Genomic DNA, 25,108 nt, shown 5'->3' on the forward strand with positions numbered 1-25,108 from the left:
AATTTCTTTTAGTACTCATATGGATGACTTCACACTTTTCATTATTTAGTCAGTTTCCAGTCTTTGCACCATACAGATACCTTGCCTAGCCTTTTTGCAATTGGTTTTGATCATGTGATGATTTTATAAGATGGATAATGGCAGCATTATGGTATCTTCTCTGTCCCTTACGTTTCTTTTTACATTTTACACATTGTAAGTTGCTAGCACTCTTTATGGACAACATTTTTTTTTTTTTTTTTTTTTTTTTTTTTTTTTTTTTGGTCTTTTGTTTAGACCCAAAGATGACTGCTAGCACCATCAAAACCACACGTATCATTTTATAAGCTCATGATCTAGACAAATAAAGTTTACATTCAGTAGCCATTACATATTGTAGTTTTCTTCCAGAAAATACGGAATTGATATTATATGTCTGTCTGTTTAGCAGGACATGATGCACATTTGATTTGCAGAGGTTCCCCCCCCCCCCCCAAGTGGGGGCAGGGAGGGGGGTAACAACTGCCCTCCTCTACTCATTGCTGGCAGTAGCTTTAAAATGTCTTTAAGAGTGGCAATCCTATAATAACAATAGCATATATACAGGTACGATTGCTTCTATGCAAAATTGGAGAAGTACCATACCTGGCTTCGCCTGGATTATGGACACCAGACTGGAAGGATTCTCACATAAAATGCATTTGGTGTAACATTTTGATTGCCACAATTTTTTGATTCTACATTGTCTTCCAATTGATGCAGCCTTCAAATAATGAAGCAATGTCAGTGATTCCATGGCATAATTCACTAACTGCAGAATTACTGGACATTGTTCATAGAGCTACAGATAAATTAATTACAGTACATTTTTTATGAGTACTCAGCGGTGAAATTACTTCAGTAAAGATCTTAAAACTTTGGTTGCTTGAATCTTCAATGACTTTTATACATAGACAAAGAAGTAATGCTACATATTAGGGACATGTTGCGTATTTTTAACTTTGCCATTTATTTGTACTGAACATCTTTTTAAAATATTGATGGAAGTAGTTTCTTAAAAATTTTTGCCTGAAAACTTATACCCTGGAGTAAAGGCTCCATTTACACCTTTCGTTCAGTAATAATGTAGGTGCTGAAAGTGCCTGAGAAACGTGATTCTTAATGTTGTAAGTTGCTTATTGTACTTTTAAAACCACAGTTTATTTATATTTCATAACTTGAAATGTGGTGTTTTGCTAGCTATGTAACACTGGATTGTGAAAGATGATCTTGGCAAATTCATGTGTGAGTAATTGTGTTTGATGTGCAGGGGAAAGTGTGCCTGTGACAAAAACCCAGCCTTCGCATTCAGATGCTGTGTACAGTCTGCAAGAACACAAACGGCATACTTTGTTCTCTGGCACTCGAGTTCTGCAGACACGGTTTTATGCAAATCATCAGGTAAGGGAATTTCAGATGTTTTCAAACAGGTGAACATCTTCGAATCTTGTTCACCACCCTCACCCTGTTTCTTTTGTGGAGAAACATCTGAAATTTAAGCTACAGTGTGCTCAGCTGAGAAACACAAATAAATTTTCTTAGAAATATATATTTAATAAATCCTGTTTAAGTTTGAGGATAAGCTCATTTCTGAGTAGTGAGAAGTAATTTTTTTTTTTTTTTTTTTACTGGAGATGAAATGGAAGGAGCCTTCTTCTTGCCCTGTTGAATGGTAGTTCTGAACCATTAGCTAGGAAACACTGTAGCCAGTAGAGTACAACATGTATTGTCTGGGTGATAACATTTTACCACACTGGCTGCCATTGGATGAAGTAGTAGTAGTACCCTTTAATTCCGTTACTGTATGGTTTTGGCTGTGAAGTCATTACCAAGTGTGTGCATAAGTACAGCTCAGAGTCCAAGAACTTGTCAATTTGTATATTTTAGGGTTTAACCATAGAAAGTTGGATACTCTGTCAGACTTTACAGTCAAAGGCATCACAGCAAGTACATCTAAAACAGTAGTTAGTATTTATGCAGCATACCCTTAGAACAGTATGGACATACACCAAGCAAATCACAGGTGTGTAGAAGACGAAAATTAGAACCATATTCAGCCTGCCTTTACGGTTATAATTACTATGCTAGATTCACTTGCCATACCTTAGAGTATGAAGTCTGATAATGTGGCCAACCTCCTAAGACTGCACCATTATGTTTGTGAATTGATGTGTTCCTGCACTCTGACCTGAGTATGATCTTATTCGCGGATTGTACTTAGCACTGAAAACAATGGGAAGTTTTTACTTCATCCGGTGACAACCACTGTGTTAAAAAAGTTATCATTCAGACTATTTGTTATGGCTTGGACCCTGTTGTAGCCAAAATAATGAAAAAGCAATAGCCCCCCTCTTCATAGTATGGCTGACTTACTGCAGACACAAAGGAAGCAACAAAGTTTGTATATGATTGTCCTTTCGGGTATCTTTGTCACATATTTCTCAGATCATTTGGTTCATTATAGTAGTGTTAGAAATAATCTTTAATAGGTAGCCAGTTTTTCACTGTGTAATTGTTATATTACAAATGCAAAAATTTTGTGTTTGTCTGCTGGTCTTGGGATGTTTCTAAAATGTGAGATAACAATCAATATTTTGCTCCTGTATGACAAATGCTGCATTGCACAATGATTCGTATTCTGTGTTCAACATTAGATCTACCAACAGTGTGACTCATTGAGCAAGTTCATAGGCCTGTATAAGACAAGTATAGAACCATGTTTAGTGAAGATCTGAAACATTCAAAGGGAACTTTGTGTTGATGATCGCTAAGCATATTTCAAGTGGCAGTTACTGCATGCAAATATTAGTATTGTGGTGGCAGTAACTGGAAAGATTTTCAGTGGACATGAGAGTAATTCACAGTTCATGAAAATTACTGGTAATAGTTAATTCAGTACTAATAAAATACACAACTGAAAAAGGTACATACTTCAGTTAGAAACACTATCTTTGCACAGTTCGCTGTGCACAGTTCGCTGTGCACAGTTCGCTGTGCACAGTTCGCTGTGCACAGTTCGCTGTGCACAGTTCGCTGTGCACAGTTTCTCATTTACTCTAGGCCATTACGCCATTAAAAAATGAGGGCATTTTTGTTGTTCTTGTAATAGTTCATGTCACCCATGTAGCTCTCTCTAAATCGGTTCAACTTTTTTTCATATACTTTACTGCAATACTGGACTGAACATGATGTCAATGCTGTAATATGCCAGCTCCTCGTTTCCACAGTTTTAGAACTGGAAAACTTTATTCTCAAGATATTATAATACATAAAATGACATCTAGTACAGGATTATGGCATGTAAAAGAATGCTGGAATGATTAGTGTATAACCCAGAAAAAAAGTTCTGGTAATTTTGTGAAATCTGTTCACTAGAACATGACTATCTTATGAACAAATTCCACACTAAGGAATACTTATAGCAAATATAATTATGAGGTGTGTGCAGTTCATGATGAGATGTGATAATGACCATTCAGAGATTGTTTTTAGCTATCTACTGAGAAGCACAGAGGTTGTGGCCAGAATACAGTTAAAAGTCCAGTAAGCATTCTATCAGATTTGAGGTCAGCAACAAAGGTGTGGGCAGTTGATCCAGACAGATGTGTGTATGGCATTGAAGCCAATGGCAAAGCTAGTCCCTAATCCGTTGTCTTATGTGCAGACAAGAGCCAGAAACTCTGCTCCTTGCAGGCAATTGTTGTATTACCTTGGAGTCTGGATGTCCAGTCAGTACTCTAATGGTTGGAGTAGTGATAAGTGTAGCCATTAGTGGTAGGATGGTTTCTGGTTCACTGCTGTGGTGGAGAGGACTTGGGATCTTTAAGGTGGAGGTGATGGCATCAGTGGTTGGAACATCTGACAATGCAGTGACAAAAGCTGAGGCTGCTGGTGTCTGAGATGGCAGTGGTGCCAGGAGCAGTGGATAGAGCAACTGTTTTGGCCATCATTGGTGTGGAAAAGGCCAGGCACCAGTGGCTGCCAGCATTTCCATCCTGGATGCCCCTCACTATTGCGTACACAGGCTGGAACACCGTCCACATACTGAACTGAGTGAGTTAAGGTGGCAGCTGATGACGTTTTATGCAGTAGATACAATATCGTCTTTCTGGGTACTTGACTATGAAGGAGCTTGATGGGGCTGTAGTTGTTGACCATTGTGTACAGATTTGTGCTCAAGAGGTATGTCAGTGTATCTCAGTGGACATTTATTTCTACCATATCTCCCTGAACACATTGGCTTACAAAACTGATGTGGATCCTGTCTAAAGGATCACTTGCCATAAGCTATAGGGGGGAAATTCTGAGAAGGTGCTGCCCAATTTTCTGCACACTTGTTACATACAGAGACCATGTTTTAAGTGTATTTCTATATGTAGTCAGTATACATGTTGCTCAGCAAAGTTCTTTTAGTGGGTAATATTCTAATGGCTGTGGCGAAAAAGACACAAAGTCTAGGCTTTCATAATTTCAAAGGGGAGCTCAGACGACACTGCAGAGGAGCACAGAAACTACATATACAGGGTGTCCCATTTATCTTGACCAACCTAAATAATTGTTTGTCCAGATACAAATTACAAAATATTTCAAGCAAATGTTCTTTATCCGTCAGAGGAACATCAATCAGCATGATTTCCATCATTGTAGCTTTGTTTTTTACAAAGATATGAACAGCGGTATGACTTTTTTATATGGCACCCTGTATTTTTTATTTGGTAATTGATTTCCTCTCCTAAAGACCTATTCAAAAATGTGCCACACTGTACCATTCACTGAAACCCAATGTTATTTATTACATAACACAACATTGACTTTGAGCGTTGGATCACAAACTCGTCCACTTGCTTGAGTTGTCAGAAAACAAATGAAAACCAAGTAAAACATAACACAAAATTGGCTTTGACTCTCCTGTACCGTTGCCCAGGAGTATAACATTCAAAGGTGCTCAATGTGGTGAATCTGGACACTACAAGGAAGCTCTATATGTTCCTGCATGTCCTCTGGAGTTGTTGGAATATCGCGATAGACAACGTCTTTAATGCATCCCCACAGAAAAAAATCCAGGGTATTTAAATCAGGAGACCTAGCAGGCCAAGTAACTGTTCCTCCTCAACCAATCCATCTGGCAGGATACCTTCGGTTCAGAACACAACGTGCACTCAAGGCATTATGTGCTGGGGACATCCATCATGTTGATACCACATAAGCATTCTGGTTCTTAGCAGCACTTCATCCAGAAGAGGAGGAAGAATTTGTCTGAGGAAGTTGGCATACACTGTCCCATTTAGACAACCCTTCATTAAATAAGGGCCAATAATTTTAGTACCAGGCATCCCTCACCAGACGTTAACCCTCCATTGACGCTGACGTTACACCTGTCTAAGCCATTGTGGGTTGTTGCTGGACCAATAATGCATGTTCTTTTTATTTATCTGTCCTTTGTTTGAGAAGGAAGATTCATCGGTAAATAGAACAGTGGAGAAGTAGTTCGGGTTGGTGAGGATTTGCTGCTGTGCCCACTGACAGAACTGTACACAATTCTGGAAATCATTCCCATGCAATTCTTGATGTAGGTGTGCATGGTAAGCATGGAACCGGTGATATGTAATTGTACGATGTACACTGGTTTTAGGGATGCCAATCTCGTGTTATACCAACTGGGCTACCTAAGCACGACTCACGCCCCGTCCTCACAGCTTCACTTCTGCCAGTATCTCGTCTCCTTGGTAGAGCACTTGCCTGCAAAAGGCAAAGGTCCCGAGTTCGAGTCTCGGTCCGGCACTCAGTTTTAATCTGCCAGGAAGTTTCAAGAAAACATCTGTCAGGAAGGTGGGTTCTTGTCATGATATCGCTCTCTGTACAATTCCGCTGCCTGCGTAGTGTTTCGCCTACCTTCAACAACAACAATAAAAGAAACGTTACGTTGATGCAGTTTGTATGAAGGACAGACTTTACTGTATGCCTACACTAAACAACAGTATTTAAAAGGACTAAACTACTGTACTAAATGTTCCCAAACATAAGAAAACAGTATTGCAATTACTTTTCTGCTAACTTACATTTTTACCTTCTCTTCATTGGTGTACATTCTGTTCACACAACTCTTCAACTGACGATGGTTGACAGAATAAAGGGTGTACATTCAACTTATGTTTACATTTGTCCTCCGCCAACGTCAGCACATGGATGTGTTGCATTATCCTGAGTATCTGCACTAAGCACTGGGAGAGTCAATGTCAGTGTTGTGTTACGTAATTAATAATGCTGTGTTTCAGTGAATGGTACTCTGTGATACATTTTTGAATAGTTCTTTAAGAGAGGAAATGAATTACTGAATAAAAAATACAGGGCACCATTTAAAAAACTCATACCGCAGTTCATATCTTTGTAAAAAAACAAAGCTACAACAAAGGCAATCATGCTGATTGATGTCCCCTCCCTGATGGCTAAAGAACATTTACTTGAAACATTTTGTAATTTGCATCTGGACAAACAGTTATTTAGGGTGGTCAGGATAAATGGGACACCCTGTAAATGCGAGCACCAGAGCAAGGAAGCTATCGCAGACAGTAATGGTGCCAGAGAGGTGCCCCCCTCTCTGATACACTGCTACACGATTTAAGGGTAGGCATGGAACACATCAAACTACCACACAACTCATAGTAAAAGAAACCTGATTTTGTGCTGTTGTTACTGCCACTTGAGACTTTTATACTGTGCCAAACTGCTGCATTATTTGAGCACTTACTCAGTTACAAATTGCAATCACTGGGTTCACTGATCATAGTTAATTGGCTCTCATGATCATTTTCAGTTGACTTGAGTTTCAAAATGTGAATAAATAGTAGCTGTGGCTCACGTAAATGCATTACAGAAGTGGTGTGGAAACCGATAACACCTGCCCAATGAATCAGACACACATACTGCACTTAGAATGGTGGTGTAGTACTGCTGCACAGTAAAGGTGGACGGCAAGCTGTTGGCAAGGTTCACTATATATGCAGTGCCCTGCAAAGAATCTGGAGGCCGAGGTAGCATGCCTGTTTGTAAGCTAACCATGTCCATATTTGTAGGCTAACCATGTCCTTTCTTTAGTGATGCAATTAAATTTTAAATGTGTGCACTATTTTCTGCCTACTCCTGGACTGCTGCTTTTGATCTACATCTACTACATATCTTATACTGTGGGGGAGTACCACTACTAGTCATTTCCTTTCTTGTTGTGCTCACAAGTAGACCAAGGGAAACACAACTTTCTATATGCCTTTTTATAAGTGTTGGTTTCTCTCATCCTATATTTGTGCTCCTTAAGTGAAATGTACGTTGGTGGCAGCAGAATCATTCTGCAGTCAGATTCAAATGCCAGTTCTCTAAATTTTCCCTGTAATGTCGCTCAAAAAGTATGTCACGTTGAACCAAGGGATTTCTGTTAGAGTTTCCAAAACATTCCCATAATACTTGTGTGTTGTTTGAACCTGCCAGTAACAAATTTAGCAGCCCAACTCTGAATTGCTTCAGTGTCTTCCTTTAATCTGATCTGATGCAGTTCCCAAACACTCAAACAGTACCCAACAATGAGTTGCACTAGTGTCCTATATATGTGGTCTCCTTCACAGATGAACGACACTTTCCTAAAATTGTCCCAATTAACTGAAGTTGACCATTCACCTTCACTACCTCAGTCCCCACACACTCATTCAAGTTCATATCAGTTTGCAAAATTACGCCGTGATATTAAAATGATATGACTGTGTCAAGCAGGACACTCTAATGCTGTATCCAAGCATTATTGGTTTGTTTGTCCTACTCATCTGCATTAACATGCATTTTTCTAAATTTAGAGCTATATGCCATTCATCACACCTACTAAAAATTTTGTCCAAGTTATCTTGTATCATCCTACAGTCACTCAACTTGGACACCTTCCCATACACCATTGCATCTGGATAAAATAACCACAGACTGCTGCCCGGCCTGTCCACCAGATCATTTACGTATATAGAAAATAACAGCAGTCCTATCTCACTACCCTGGGACACTCCTGATGATGCCCTCGAGTCTAAACACTAATCATCGAGGACAATGTACTGGGTTCTATTACTTAAGAAGTCTTGGAGCCACTCACATATCAGGAACTTATTCCTTATGCTTGTACCTTTGTTAATGGTCAGCAGAGGGGCACTGTGTCAACTGAATTTTGGAAATCTAGAAATATGGGATCTGCCTTTTGCCTTTCATCTACACCATTCATCAATAGTTCACATTATGTCTTGTGAGAAAAGGCCATGCCGAGTTCTCCTGCATTAATAGTTTCTTAAAGATGAAATTTAAAACTTAGGCTTTTGTTTTGCTATCTTGTAGTGCAACACTAGACAGGTCAATAAGTGACTAGATGTAAGTCTTAGATCCACTTATCAACTGTACATAGAACCAGAATTTTCTCAGTTTCTCGGCCATATCTTTTGCTAAGTTATGGTGGTGGTTGTTGTTGTTGGTGGTGGTGGTGGTGGTTTTATGCATAGATCTTTCCATCAATGCAGAAATCTCCAGTGACCTTTGCCTGTCATCATTTGTGCATTCTCTTTTGAACCGAGAGCACAACAGCCTTTGCTTCCTCAACATTTTCTGAATTTCATAGTTAAACATAGATAGGTCTTTTCTGTTGTGTCTAGACCATACAGCCCAGACACAATGCTGTAGCCGATAGGGCACGCAAGGCTAACGCAGACGGGCGTGAAGTCTGGAACATGAGACTTATAAATGCACTAAAGAAAAATACGTAGCTTTTTTAATACTTAACTTTATTCTCTTGTTGGAATACATCTCTCCTGCATACTCGTAAGCTATTGGCACTGATACAAATGGCGCCTTGCTAGGTGGTCGCCATTTAACTTAGCAGAGGGCTATTCTACTGTCTATCTCTCGGCAAATGAGAGCAAGGCTTAGCACGTCCAATCGCTAGCTATGTTGTCCGTACAACTGGGGCGAGGTCTCCTCAGTCTCTCGAGACCTGCCTTGTGGTGGCGCTAGGTTTGCGATCCCACAGTGGCGACACGCGGGTCCGACATGTACTACAGGACCGCGGCCGATTTAAGTTACCACCTAGCAAGTGTGGTGTCTAGCGGTGACACCACATTTTCTATCCTTAATTGCACATATTTCTCCAGAACACGATGTACAATCTGTTTAAAATTTGCCCATAATTCCTCTGTCTGTCATATTGGAACTAAATGATTTCAGTTCATTGTCTAACAACTGCATATCTACTCTTCTAACAGAACGATTCTTCTAGCCTTCTTGACTGTTTTATTAACTTTCGTAACCTTAGTTGCTATGATACCATTGTAATTAATCCCCCTCTTTATGCTGATGCCATCAGTAAGGTCCAGCCTGTTTGTAGCTACAAGGTGTAAGATACACTACTGGCCATTAAAATTGCTACACCACGAAGACGACGTGCTACAGACACGAAATTTAACTGACAGGAAGAAGATGCTGTGATATGCAAATGATTAGCTTTTCAGAGCATTCACACAAGGTTGGCGCCGGTGGTGACACCTACAACGTGCTGACATGAGGAAAGTTTCCAACCGATTTCTCATACACAAACAGCAGTTGACCGGCGTTGCCTGGTGAAATGTTGTTGGGATGCCTCGTGTAAGGAGGAGAAGTTGAGATGACAGGCATCTTATCCGCATGGCTGTAATGGATCGTGCAGACATGTCTCGATCCCTGAGTCAACAGATGGAGACGTTTGCAAGACAACAACCATCTGCATGAACAGTTCAATGACATTTGCAGCAGCATGGACTATCAGCTTGGAGACCATGGCTGCAGTTACCCTTGACGCTGCATCACAGACAGGAGCACCTGTGATGGTGTACTCAACGACAAACCTGGGTGCACGAATGGCAAAACGTCATTTGTTCGGATGAATCTAGGTTCTGTTTACAGCATCATGATGGTCACATCTGTGTTTGGCGACATCACAGTGAACGCACATTGGAAGCATGTATTCGTCATCACCCGGCATGATGGTATGGTTACACGTCTCGGTCACCTCTTGTTCGCATTGATGGCACTTTCAACAGTGGACGTTACATTTCAGATGTGTTACAACCCGTGGCTCTACCCTGCATTCGATCCCTGGAAAACCCTACATTTCAGCAGGATAATGCACGACCGCATGTTGCAGGTCCTGTACAGGCCTTTCTGGATACAGAAAATGTTCGACTGCTGCCCTGGCCAGCACATTCTCCAGATCTCTCACTAATTGAAAACGTCTGGTCAATGGTGGCCGAGCAACTGGCTCATCACAAAACGCCAGTCACTACTCTTGATGAACTGTGGTATCGTGTTGAAGCTGCATGGGCAGCCGTACCTGTATACGCCATCCAAGCTCTGTTTGACTCAATGCCCAGGAGTATCAAGGCCATTATTACGGCCAGAGGTGGTTGTTCTGGGTACTGATTTCTCAGGGTCTATGCACCCAAATTGCATGGAAGTGTAATCACGTGTCAGTTCTAGTATAATATATTTGTCCAATGAATACCCGTTTATCATCTGCATTTCTTCTTGGTGTAGTAATTTTAATACCCAGTAGTGTATTTCCATTGTGTGTGGACTGCCGAACTAGCTGCTCAAGACAGTTTTTGGAGAATGTGTTCAAAAGTGCTTTGAAAGATTGTCTATTTGCACCCCCTGTAATGAATCCTTAGGTATCCCAGTCTATACTTGGTAGGTTAAAGTTGCCTCCAACTAGTATTGCATGATCTGGTGATTTGTGCACTACCGACTGTAAACTTGCTTTAAATGACACTAGAACTGTCACAGCAGAATCACATGGCGGGTAACTTCACTGTGACACTTAACATTGTCCTCAATAGTGAAAATACTTTTGTCATCTGCAATGAACACTCTGCCTCCTGTGGCATATAATCTGCCTTTCCGATATATGTTCCATGACTCTCAAAATATCTCAGAACTTTCTATTTCAGGTTTCAGCCGGCTCTCTGTCACAAGAATAATTTGACTGCGAGAACTTTCCTGGAGAGCAGTAAATTTGGGAACTTTGTAATGAATACTTCAACAGTTTACTTATAAAATTTTGACAGTTGAAGTGCATTCATTGTGAATACAGTCTGATTTCACTATCTGCATATCGACTGGTGAGTGTTCATCAGAGTACCTCAAATTACCACCTAGCCTAAGGAAACCCAATGTGCAGGCCACAAGTAGTCCGCTGCCCGAGTAGCTGATTCCTTTCTGTAGTACACCCCTGACCTATCAAGGGTACTCGCTTCGGTGGTACATATACTACAACAGGAACGACACAGAAAAGATTAGCATGGCCCTGCGCAGGGATGACACACACAATCATGAAGCATTCCACAGTTTTTGCTCATCTGCTATTGATGTGGCTGAATATTGACTGCAGGGAGCCATCCAAAAGGTGCAGTCGTGGCCCCTCACCCACGGCTTTCAGTTTTCAACCACCAACTGTCACCGTCTTACAGTTCACTTACAACCACAACTTCATCATGATGGCCATCTGCTTAATGAAGTATTCTCTTATCACTTTTTAGGACAGGTTTTTGATGTCTGCTTAAATTGGCTTCCCCATATTTGTCTGCTTAAGCAAAACTGCTGGCAGCACCTAACATTCTTAGATGCCTGAGTCATACCAACTGGGGTGCAGGTCACCCTACACTGTTGCAGGTGTAAAAGGCCCTTGTACAATCCTGTCACGAGTATGGGAGCCTGGCATATGGTTCTGCATTGCCCTCAGCATTGGGTATGCTGGACCTATTCACCACTGTGGAGTTTGACTTGTAATGGGAGCTTTCTGTATGAGCCCAGTAAACAGCCTACTCGTGGGTTCCTCCATTGCGGATCAGGTGACAACAACTGCTCACCTGTTAGGCTGCACATATTTGTAGCTCATCTAAACATCCAAACTGCCATCTCCTTTTCCCCGACACAGCGATCCATCTCCTGCAGCAGTGGCCCAGGTCGAGGATTACAATTGCCGTCTGTGTCCGTTCCCTTCTCACTGAACTCAAGACTTTCCCTCTACCACATCTCCTCCAGGTCCACTCATGTACACTTCCATGGTGTATACCTTGAGCACAGCTTTGTCTAGACCTCTCACAGGTCCCAAAAGACTCAGTTCACCTTGCAGCCCTCTGCCGTCTGTTTCTCTCTCTTCTTGACACGTCCCAGGATTCAGAGGTAGTTTACGCTAATGGCTCATTGGATGATGATCATGTTCAGTTTTCTCATGCTCATGCAGGACATGCCGCACAACTCTCCTTGCCAGATGGCTACAGTGTTTCCACTGCAGAGCTGGTAGTCATCTCTTGCACTCTTGAGCATATCCTCTTCTGTGCTGGAGAGTCCTTCCTCTTTTGTAGCGACTCTTTGAGTGCCTCACAAGCTCTTGACCAGTGGTAGCCTCACCATCCATTGGTAATGGCCATCCAAGAGTCTGTTTACATCGTTGAACAATGGGTACAGTCAGTGGTCTTCATGTGGACCCTGGGACATGTAGGAATCCCGGGAAATAGGACTTGCCAACAGGCTAGCTGAAGAGGCTACTCATAAACAGTGTCTGGAGGTTGGCATACTGGAACACGATCTTAGATTGGTATTACGCTGAAAAGTTTTGGGCTCTGGAATATGGAATGGCACTCTCTGACTTTGCCAAACAAGTTACATATGGTAAAGGAGGCGATGAATGTGTGGTGGTCCACATTTTGTTGGACGTCCAAATTTAGCCACCCTGAGATGGACTATTAACCTTCCTGATGCACTACCTACGGTTTTAGGTGACAATGCCTCAATGGCTTGTCTAGTTTTAAGTTTTGTTTGAGAGGGGTGAGCCGGCCGGTGTGGCCGAGCGGCTCTAGGTGCTTCTGTCTGGAACCGCGCGACCACTACGGTCGCAGGTTCGAATCCTGCCTTGGGCATGGATGTGTGTGTGATGTCCTTAGGTTAGTTAGGTTTAAGTAGTTCTAATTTCTAGGGGACTGATGACCTCATACGTTGAGTCCCATAGTGCTCAGAGCCATTTGAACCATTTTGAGAGGGGTGTTTTTATCACTCAATCTAAGGGTGGGCAAGTGGCCTTCTCTCCCAGGCCTTCACCCTACCTGCATTATAACTCTTCCTCGCCCCCTCTGGTACTGTCTTTTTGAGTTGGTTTTAGTCTTTTCACCATCTGTGTTTCTCTTATCTTGGGTTTTTAGGCTGGGAATCTTATGGTGCTGCTGAGTGACTGGTTCATCATTTTTTATTCTTGTGATCAAGCGAGCCAAGGCCATGTGCTGTATTGCTTTTAACGCCATTTTCCTTCTCATTAATGATTTCAATCTTTGGCTTGATACTTTAGTTTTCTACTTCAGTGTGGTTACACATACAGTTTTACTCAGTTTGTTCCTTCACCAGACTTAAAGCGATAGGATTCCTTTGGGGTATGGTCTTAATCTGAGACCTGTGTACCTAAGAAAAAAAGAGATTGATAACCACGCAGTTTAGCCCCTTTAATCTCCAAACCAAACCAAAAAATCTGTCAAGGGGATTCCTACAATTTTTCACCTGGTAACACCTCTGCAACCAAGACCACGACAGTCGATGAAGCCTTTGGTACCCCTATCGCCTCTGGGAGCAATGCAGCAAATTGCGAGCTGTGCCTGCACCATGTGTGCAAGGCCAGCAGCCTTCACCATCACCTCTGCTAGCTGCCTGTATGAACTGAGGATGGCCTCAGAACCCATGAAACAGACATTATTTTGCCAATGTGAGCCATAACTTGCAGATGACTGCACCCAGCACACTTGTATAGCTACAGGTAAGGCTGCCTCCACATCTCAGATGTGGTCCCCTCAGCAGACCTACAGAGTGTATACTGGCTTCCTTTCCAGCCCTGAATGCTATCTTCCTCATGGGCTCCATGATGTGCCTATCAGTGGATCTCCCGATAACTAGCAAACCCATGCTGACATGTGCTTGCTTGGACCCTGCTGAAGGAACAGCCACCTGTTCACTAACAAGGTGAACTGGTAAAGTCAGACGGACAGCTGCCTCCACCTTGGGTGACATGAAAGCATTATCACCCACCACCCATCCTGCTGTGAGGGTGGATTCACCACATCGGGTATGTTAGGAGGCTTCTTGGCAATGTAACCCATGGACAAACCAAGTGACACTTGGCATGTCCCATGTAACATGCCAGATTCTCTGCCACTGCTACATGCAAAGTCAGCAGTCTGAAGGCACCTGACCATAGCCAAATGTGCATTCAGCTGTTCGGAAACTCCAGCCAGCTCCTCCTGCATCCGCACACACTGTAAACACATCCTACCCATCCTAGCAAGACTAACTGAAGAAGTAAACTCAAAGCAGACACAAACCTAGATGTGCAACTTCCCATCCTCCTAACATGTTACCAGTGGATGCTGATTCCTTACTGAGCTGTGTAGCTGGCTGTTCAGGAGAATTGAAAATTGTGCTACAGACTGCCTGAAATTAAACTTATAGTTGAAAAGGCAAGATCAAACCTCTTAAATAGAAAAACACATGAAATTTAAGAAATATACTACTAGGGAAACAAGGAAAAGCTAAATATATAATTTACCACTCCAGAGATGTGAACAGATGACAGCTGAGGGCCTGATAGAGTTCATCCTTCCAAGGTAGGTGTTGCCTTGCATTTTCTATGCACAGCCTTCACATCAGCGAAAATACGAGGGGCGTTTGAAAAGCCCATGCAAAGTCCGAGAGATGGCATCACCAGCGCGTATTGAGGTCATGTTTAGTTAGTAGCATCTTTGGAAAGAATGCACACCAAGTTTCAGCCATATTGGTGTATTTTTTTGTGTTTGGCATTCGTGTGAATCAAAGAAGTCGAGTGATTGTCAAAAACTGGACAAAAAAAATTTCGTGTGGTGACTAAACATTACTTTATGAAAGGCAAAATGCCTCAGGAGACTATAGAGAAGCTTGTTAAACATTACAGTGACTCTGCACCTTTGATTAGAACAGTTTATAAGTGGTTTCAAAATTTTCAGACTGGCCATATGGGCACAAGTGATGCTGAACGTTCTGGACGCCCTGTGGAGGTTACGACTCCAGAAATCATTGATAAAATCCATGATATGGTGATGGATGACAGAAGAGTTAAGGTGCATGAGATTGCTTGTGCTGTGGGCATCTCGAATGAACAGGTACATAATATTTTCCATAAACATTTGGACATGAGAAAGCTATCCGCAAGATGGGTTCCGCGATTGCTCACGCTTGACCAAAAAAGGAATCGTGCAGCGTTGCAAGGATTGTTTGCAGCTGTTCAGGAAGAATCTGCAGGACTTTAAGTGTCATTTCGTCACTGTGGATGAAACATGGATACATTACTATACTCCTGAGACCAAACAACAATCTAAACAATGGGTTACCAAGGGAGAATCTGCCTTTGGCCGGAAAGGTTATGGCGACGTCTTTTGGGATTTGCAAGGGATAATCCTCATCGACTATCTGGAAAAGGGTAAAACTATTACAGGTGCATATTATTCATGGTTATTGGACTTTTTGAAAACAGAGCTGCAAGAAAAACGCCGGAGATTGGACCGCAAAAAAGTCCCTTTTCCATCACGACAATGCACCAGCACACACCTCAGCAGTTGTAGTCGCAAAATTATTGGAAATAGGATTCCAACTAGTTTCACTTCCCCATATCTCCAGACTTCCCTCCCTTGGACTACTATTTGTTACCCAATTTGAAGAAATGGCTGGTGGGACAAAGATTTTATTCAAATGAGGAGGTGATTGCAGCAACTAACAGCTATTTTGCCGACTTGGACAGTTGCTGTTACTCAGAAGGGATCAACAAATTAGAACAGCATTGGACAAAGTGTATAAGTCTAAAAGGAGACAATGTCGAAAAATACAAAAGGTTCACCCCAAACACGTAAGTAGTTTTTATTTTTGCACGGACTTTTCAAACATCCCTTGTATTCCTCTGCAAGGCTGTTCTGTATGATGCTGTATCATATTTCTGTCTCCCCCCAAACTGCCCTGAATTGTGCCAAATGGCAAGAAATGTTGCCTCACATTTCTACAGTACTTGCAACATTTAAATGAATAACCAAACCATAAAACTTCCACACTCCTTTCTCTGGCACAATAACTGAATTTCACTGCAGTTAAGTTTATGAACATGAACTGAACTTACACTGAGGTGACAAAAGTAATGGGAAAGCAATATACGCAAATGCAGATGGCAGTAGTATCGCATACATGAGGTATAAAAAGGCAGTGCATTGGCAGAGCTGTCATTTATCTTAGCTGATTGATGTAAAAAGGTTTTCAACATGATTATGATTATGGCTGCGTGATGGGTATTCACAGACTTTGAATGCAGAATGGTAGTTGGAGCTAGACACATGGGACAATCAATTTCAGAAAATAAGGGAAGTCAATATTCCGAGATCCACAGTGTCAAGAGTGTGCTGAGAATACCAAACTTCAGACATTACTTCTCATCATGGACAACGCAGTGGCCAACAGCCTTCACTTAACGACTGAGAGCAGCGGCATTTGCAGAGGGTTGTCAGTGCTAATAGACAAGCAGCACTGTATGAAATAACCATGGAAATAAATGTGGGACATACAATGAACATATCCATTAGAACAGTGTGACAAAATGTGGCATTAATGAGCTGTGCCATCAGACGACTGATGCGAGTGATGTTGCTAACAGCACAACATTGTCTACCGCGCCTCTCCTGGGCTCATTACCATATCGGTTGGATGGAAGAAGACTGGAAAACAGTGGCCTGGTCTGATGATGATTCCTGATTTCAGTTGGTAACAGCTGATGGTAGTGTTAAAGTGTGGCGCAGACCCCACGAAGCCATGGACCAAAGTTATCAACGAGGCACTGTGCAAATTGCTGGTGGCACCATAATGGTGTGGGCTGTGTTTACATGCAATGGACTGCATCCTCTGTTCCAAGTGAACTGATCATTGACTGGAGATGGTTATGTTTGGCTACTTGCAGACTATTTGCACCCATTCATGTACTTTATGTTCCCAAACAATGTTGAATTCTTATGGGTGACAGTACACCATGTCATTGGGCCACAACTGTTTGCAATTGGTTTGAAGAACATTCTGGACAGTTTGAACAAATGATTTGGCCACCCAGATCACCTGACATATGTCCCATCGAACATTTATGGTACATAATGAAGAGGTCAGTTCGTGCACAAAATCCTGCACCAGCAACACTTTCGCAATTATGGATGGCTGTAGAGGCAGCATGGCTCATTACTTCTGCAGGGGACTTCCAACAACTTGTTGAGGCCATGCCATGGCAAGTTGCTGCACTATTCCAGGCAGGTGGTGGTTCAACATATTAGGAGATATCCCATGACTTTTGACATCTCAGTATGTATTATCACTCAGTACACAGTATTAAACAAATGTTATGAGATTATAGATTAAACAGATCATTGTTTACAGAAGAGCACTTTGAGAACACTGGTACTCCTCACACAGCCACTTTGAAACCCCTTTCCGTGAAACATATTAAAGAAGCCATAATATTTTTAAAATAAACAACATTTTACACAAGACTATCAGAATCTGAAATGTAACAACAACTTATATTAATTCTTAATAATTTTGTCTTATATTACACAATTTAAAGTTAAATTATTTTCTGTAGTGTGGAATAAAGAATACTTAATATTCTTCTGAAACATACATTGAAAATTGTGAGAAGTCTGCAGGATTTTTCACAAATGATGATAGCTCTCCAGGGACAGCGAAAGTGGTTTCAGTTGTGGGTTAGTTGCAGGTGTTTGTGATGGCAGTGACCTAGACAGCAAGTGGCACCACTGTTGATAAGAGTAGGGTTGAGACTAGCCTAAGCTTCACATTGCTCATGTTTTCTCTCCAAGCTGCTGGCAGGAAGTACAGGGAATAGACTAACAACTTTTTCACCTGTTGTTGTATAGTGGGGAAAGTTTTGGTTGAATGTAAATACTTTAGAAGCAAGTGAGACCACTTACCAAAAAGTGGAAGCATGAGTCACCAACAGGCACACACAAAAAAGGCAGAAAACTTACTAGCTTACAGAGTAAATCGTTTCTCAAAATGGGTGTGTGAGGGCAAGCACATGTGTGAGTGTTTTTCAGTGAGTGGCCTCCTTTACTCTTAAAACATTTTCTCCTGGTATAATTGACAAGAACTTGTTCCTCTTAAAATTTCTGGGATTGACATATGTACTTCATAATTCTCATTTAACATAAATTAGTAGAATCTGTCCACAAAAGCTCTGAAGACTTTTTGATTTCTTACCTTAATAATGCAGGAGTTATTTTCATCTGTTTTTGGTTCAGTTCCATTGAATGCAGATTAACATAATCATAATAATATTTTTTTTCATCTGTATTTAAATACTACCACACTACACATGCTTAGCACTTCCTTTTTTTACTGCTTTTATATACAAATGTACAAAATAAAATTGATCCTCTTATACAGCTATAAAATTAATTATATTTTGTCACAAGAAGCCTTACAGTATGACATAATTATTTGTTGTTTCTCTGGTATTTACATCATATATGAAGCCTTAAAATTTTCTTGAACTTGGCCAAGCAGTTATGGAGCAATCTAGGTTATTACTTTTTATACTTCATCTACCACAGGCTGTAAATGCACAGTGCATTACTTATCACTGGTGCTCATAGTAGCCGAGTTCTTATACGCATCTCTTGCCTAAAACTGACTGAATCTTTAATTAAATACAATCATTTGCACTTTACTTACAGTGGCTACTATTAGTGGCTCCATTCATTTTCTCAGCTATGTTTTATGTTTGTCAGTGTAAATATTGTTGCTCATTAGTTTCCTGGAGTCAGGAACCTGCCCCGATCAAACGTTTTTAGTGATTCTGCTATGTTTCTGAAGAAGGTAGTCAGTGGTTACCTTTTCAATGATGCCCCAATCTAACAGATGCTTTATTCCGTTTTTTGTGGAACCTTTCCTCAAGAAAGGGATGTAGTATGACTTAACAAAGAATTTTTAGTAATACTTAATCATCGGGCCGCATTCAATGTTCTTAATTACTGCTGAATGCTCTTTGTCATCTCCAGGTCTCTATGGTATTACACACTTAAAGTTATTGTTGTTGTTGTTGTTGTTGCTGTTGCAGCTTTCCATGTTTGTTTTGTTGTCTACCAGATCCATTTGGCTTTTCTGCTTGCTCTGCTCACTATTCAAAACTTTGAAGTTTGTCAGGCTTGCACTTGGTGCAGCCCTTGCCATGCAGTGCTGTCCTATTACATTATCCCTGTGCACTGTGGTGTTGCTAACAGTATTGTCTCCTACCTCTGATGTGTTAGATGTAACATTACTAAAGGAGTTAACTGTGGGACTGTTAACATACAACTGAGACAAGATTTATTTTAAAGCTGTATAATCTTGATGTCGATTCCTGTTTTTGAAGTCATTGCCTCCTTCACTTCATCTTGTAACAGTCTGATCTTGATGCATGCCCAATTGTGTATCGAGGCCACCTCATGACTGCCGACCATGCTGTGCTCAAATTTGAAAATTTCTCTCTCCACATTGGCTTGTTCAGATGATGGCTAGCTAATAATCTATCCACTCGCTCAAGGAACTTGACAAACATGGCGGTTGTGTCTTGGAACTGATGGTAATGCTGGATGTGCAGAGTACAAGAGTTTGTGTTGTATCTTCATTATAAGTATTTTGGTGTCTGTGTTATCGTTTAAACTCTTGAGAGAACATCTACAGCTACATCTACATTAGTACGCCCCCCCCCCCTCCAAGCCACCTGGAGGTGTGTGTGGCAGAGGGTACTTCTGGTACCACTGAGCCCCCCTTCCCTTCCCCATTTGCCAATGGCGCATGGAAAGAATTGGTGTGACAGACGTTACATTACAATGTCTTGGCGCTGGGCATCAGGTAGTGTTTACAAATGTTATATGGTTAAGTTTCTTGGCACCAGGGCACCTACTCAGCAAGTCTGAATTGGTAAACTGGGAAACGTATGAACATTTCATCTTTGTCTCCTGCCTCTGCCAAGCGATGTTAGACGTGGTGGCTGATGAGAGTAACTAAGTTCATTCGAATAAAGGTATCGTGACCAATCACTACCATTTCCAAACTGTCTCTACTGCACATGTCCATCTTTGGGATTGTTGTGATTGTCGTAATTTGCATTATTCGAACCATATTCAATGTGTTTCATTGTTGGCCACTTTTAGTGCTAGTTGACACAGTTGCTCACTTTGTGGCAAATGTTTATGGTTTAAACACAGCACCAGTTACTTTATCCACAAACTAAGTTGACACTCGGTGCAGTGGCTTCTGGGGGCAACCACAAAGGCATTTTCCATATACAATCACTCCCATCAGACACCCCGCCGAGTGTCAACATTGTTTGTGCATATATTACATATTTTTTCATGCTTACCAGCACATGTTCCAAATATTTATTCTCGTTGTCAAGTGCACATATTTATGTAAGTATTTTTTGTGATGTTTCACAAACAGATAATATGAGTGATAGTTTGCATGTGTGGGGTTTTCTACACAGTTAAGGAGGCACAATACATGATAACCTCGAAAAGATGATTATAGTGCAAGACACGCAGAACAATACATATGCAAACACCACAAAAGATATAGATGTAAATATTTGCACTTCGCAACAAGAACAAATTCTCGAACCATGTCATGCTAAGCATGGAAAAAATAAGTAACTGATGCCGTATTTCATTATTTATGTAATGAATGACATTTGCAGACTTTCCAAACACAGATTGAGGGGAATTAAATTAAGTCAAACATTTCTACTTCCCTGACTGTTACCATTTCCAGTTACATTGGTAGTTTTTATTCGCTAATAAACTATCGTTAGATACAAACAAGTCTCTAACAAGTACTTTGATGCCTATTATGTACAAATATCATACATAAAGTGCAAAAATGCAAGTGATTGAAGAACATCACTAAGACACATTTTGCATGAGTGAGTCCTCTTTACTAAAGAACAGACAGCCCATGTGCTGGCCGAGAACTTGCCCCTCTTTTCATAATGACTCGTGTCACCAATCACCTTATAATTTTTTTCCTGGACTTTGAACTCGATCCATTTGATGGAGTGGGTAATTGTCCACAACAACCAACCAAAAGCTAAATAGTTACCATTCTGAGATTCCTTTCAAATTTTTTATACCAATTCTTTAAAGTCATTTTGTTTTGGTGTGTTTTTTCTGTAACAGCTGTCTGATTTGTCTTACTTTTTTGTTCACATTATTCACTTTTGCAAGAACACTGGGAAACCTCTCAGAATACAAGCACAAGCAGCAAATCTTAACAAGATTCACAATTAATCTCCAAATGCTGCTTTTATGGTCTTTTTCAACATTTGTAAAATCATAAAATAAAATTTCTGTAAAGCACTTAAGTGTCACTCTGAAGTAAATTCCAGCAATCCACTTTCTTTCTCCTGACTGCCTTCACCAAACAATAATCTGTTATATCTATGTCCCCGCAAGGGTATATTCTGGGCACCATGTAATCTTTGTTAAGGATAAGTTTCTATCACCTTCTCTCAAAGAATGAACTGTGTGAGGGGAAATAAGATGAAGTACATTTATGACTGTTTAATTATTGTTATGTGATGGTTTAAGTGTCTGTAATCAATGTATTTGCAATTGGTCCCAAATTTTTAATTTCTCAGAGGATGTTCTAGGTAACTCTAGCCATAAGAATTAATATCTTCACCTCCTCTGAACTGATCCCAATTTCAGACTGCAACTTGTTTTAGGCAATAGTAAATCAAATGCCTCTATGTAAACTGATTCTTGGTGATATAACAGTCACCTGAGTTGTGTCAAGATGTTGAATACCGGTGAAGTGATGAATATGTATGTGATACCCTGGTGATTCTTGAAAAGGTTGTGCTGACAAGCTTTGGTGATCTCAGATTTAACCCACATAGAATAGGATTCATTGATCATCATTTCTGCTGATTTATCAATCCTGATTATGTCTTGCATAAAATAAAGCTGATGAACTAGTGATACAATTATGGTTAGAAATGGAGAGAACAAGAAAACAAAAGTATTGTTGATGTTCTCAGAGAGCTCTTAATGTTCCATCTCCCTTATCTTAAATAATAGGGCATTTTGGTGCCATCTCAGATCTGCAGTAGGCTAGCCTGGCTATGTACTACAACTTTCTGAAATTCATTTCCTTTCAGTATTGCTATTGCTAGTGCAAATGAAGATTATCTTGTCTTTCTGTCTTTCTACTGTGTAGAATTAATGGTATCGTCTCTGAATAGCCAAGCAAGTCATTTGTGGAATGAACTTTTTCTGTCAGTTCTGATACACCATTATTCTGTCTTCCATATTGTCACGTATAACTAGAAATGATCTGTGAGAATGAGTAATGATTGTTTGTTGGAACATGTAATTGTGGAATATACTTCTTACTACAGCACATAAGGTAACACCAGCTATTCTACCATCAGAGCCATACAGATTACTTGCTTGTAATGCAGCGCTTGACAAAAAAGTGAAGCACCCAGAAAGAGAGAAAAAAATGAAATGAAACTTCACAGCTAGAGATGGTACTTGATGTTATTGCAGTTATTACAAACTTTAGTCAGATTTACAAAGGGGTTGGCAATATCAGCCCATTTATCAACAGAACATTGAACCCTTCTCTGGCCTGGGTGCATTCAACGATTTGGTTTGGGAGGGTGTCGTAAAGTGAGTGTATATTCTCCTGAGGCAAGCTGGTGCACAACTGTTCTAACAGGTTCTTGATATTGTGGATACTGGCACAGGAACAGAGTTGACATCTGAGCTGGTCCCACACGTTTTATATTGCGAGCAAATCTGAGAATCTTGCTGGTCACAGGAGTACTTCAACATAATGCAGTTACCAGAGATATGTGCCATGTGTGTGCAAGCACTGTCCTATCGAAGACTTTTTCCACAATACTGTCACATGAGGATGCAGGATGTCTGTGACATACTTTTGTAACATCAAGCTCTTCAGTAACAACCAACCATGACTTGAAGTCACATCCAATGCCCCCTCACACCATGACACCAACAGTAACACCACTATGCCTCTCCAAAACACTGGAAGAATGGGACATCTCCCCAGGTTGCTGCCATACTCACAAATGGTCATCTGGGGTAGTGCTGAACTGTGATTCAACACTGAACACGTTCTTATGCCATTCAACAGCAGTCCGTGCTCTTCAGTCACAACACCACTTCAGATGCAGCCTTTCGTGTTGTTGCACTAATGGCAACCTATATGTGGGATGGTAACTCAGTAGTCCAGCCGCTGCTAGTCTCCAACCAGTGGTGAGGGATGATGCTTCCAGGGAGTCCATTACTTCTTCTCTGATGCCAGGTGCAGATGTGAAGGGTTATGATATGCTTGATGCAAAATACAGCAGTCCTCCCTTGTGGCAATCGGACATGATTGGCCAAAAAGTATTCCTGCCCTCACATACCCGCATCAGGCCAGGAACATCTGAATGCTCCACAAATATGGATATTACACAATTCAACCAGCTGCCCAAATGAAGACACATAAGAAGGGTTTTTTCAGACCTTGTTGGGTGCTGATAGTGCTGTCTCATCCAAATACATGGTATCTCTGTGCCCTTCACAGTGATCACTCGTATGGCACTGTTCATGCCCATTATACGAGGGTCACTCCAAAATAAATGCACACTATTTTTGTAAAAATACAGTTTTCATTCTGCATGTGTGAAAGCTTTACAGTGTGTAGATACGTCCTTCCCACTTGTTTTCAAACTTAGTTCAACCTGTTCCCGTGAGAGGCGCCGTCACAGCATGTCTTCAAGATGGCTGCTACACTTGACGTTCGTCAGAAGCAACATGCTGCCATAGAATCCCTGTGCTGTGAAAACAAGACAGTGGGAAATGTCCACAAGAGGTTGAAAAAGGTGTTTGGAGATGCTGCTGTCAATCGCAGTACAGTTAGTCGGTGGGCAAGCAGGTTACGTGATGAAAGCGGGCACGGCAATATTGAGGATTGTCCTCGCAGCAGCAGGCCTCGTACTACACACACTCCAGGCAATGTGCAGAGTGTTAACGAATTGGTGATTGCTGACAGACACATCACATCACAGTGAACGAATTGTCATGCTATGTTGGGATAGGGGAAGGAAGTGTTTGCAGAATACTGAAAGTGTTGGCGTTAAAAAAGGTTTGTGCCAGATGGGTTCCCAGGATGTTGACAGTGGCTCACAAAGAAACAAAGAAAATGGTATGTAGCGAACTTTTGGAACAGTACGAGAATGGTGGAGATGAATTTCTTGGAAGAATCGTGACAGGTGATGAAACATGGCTCCATTATTTTTCACTAGAGCAAAGAGGCAATCAATGGAGTGGTGGCATGCAAATTCACCCAAGAGAGAGATTCAAAACCACACCTTCTGCTGGAAAAGTTATGGCTATGGTGTTTTTCGATTCCGAAGGACTCTTGCTTGTGGACATCATTCCAAGTGGAACCACCATAAATTCTGATGCATATGTGATGACACTGAAGAAACTTCAATCTCGACTGAGTCGTGTTCAACCACATTGACAAAAGCAGGATGTTTTGTTGCTGCATGACAATGTACGACCATATGTCTGTCAATAAACCATGGAAGCGATCACAAAACTTGGATGGACAACACTGAAACACCCGCCTTAGTCCTGACCTGGCTCCATGTGACTATCATCTCTTTGGGAAACTGAAAGACTCTCTTCATGGAACAAGGTTTGAAGATGATGATGACTCCCTTGTGCAGGCTACCAAACAGTGGCTCGAACAGGTTGGTCCAGAATTTTACCATGCGGGTATACAGACGCTGGTTCCAATATGGCGTAAGGCAGTTGAGAGAGAGGGAAATTATGTGGAGAAATGAAAATATTGTTCCTAAAGGATGTATGCACACACTGTAAAACTTTCAAACATATAGAATGAAAGATGGATTTTTAAAAAAATTGAGTGC

The 25,108-nt window shown here is 41.2% G+C and overlaps 1 protein-coding gene and 1 non-coding gene across 2 annotated transcripts in view; both read left to right on the plus strand.

Annotated features, from left to right (window-relative positions):
- LOC126249633 (polyamine-transporting ATPase 13A3-like) overlaps positions 1-25,108 on the plus strand; it is a 264,428-nt gene that overhangs the window by 94,506 nt on the left and 144,814 nt on the right. Inside the window, exons 6-7 of the mRNA XM_049951311.1 lie at positions 1,289-1,419; positions 15,087-15,242. Of these exons, the coding sequence (XP_049807268.1) occupies positions 1,289-1,419; positions 15,087-15,242 (287 nt within the window). The remainder of the gene's footprint in view (positions 1-1,288; positions 1,420-15,086; positions 15,243-25,108) is intronic.
- Positions 11,311-11,416, plus strand: LOC126250463 (U6 spliceosomal RNA). Its single transcript, XR_007545697.1, has one exon. It is a non-coding gene; the product is annotated as a U6 spliceosomal RNA (small nuclear RNA).

The sequence above is a fragment of the Schistocerca nitens genome, chromosome 3 (assembly GCF_023898315.1).
Source record: "Schistocerca nitens isolate TAMUIC-IGC-003100 chromosome 3, iqSchNite1.1, whole genome shotgun sequence".
NCBI classification, from domain to species: Eukaryota; Metazoa; Arthropoda; class Insecta; order Orthoptera; family Acrididae; genus Schistocerca; species Schistocerca nitens.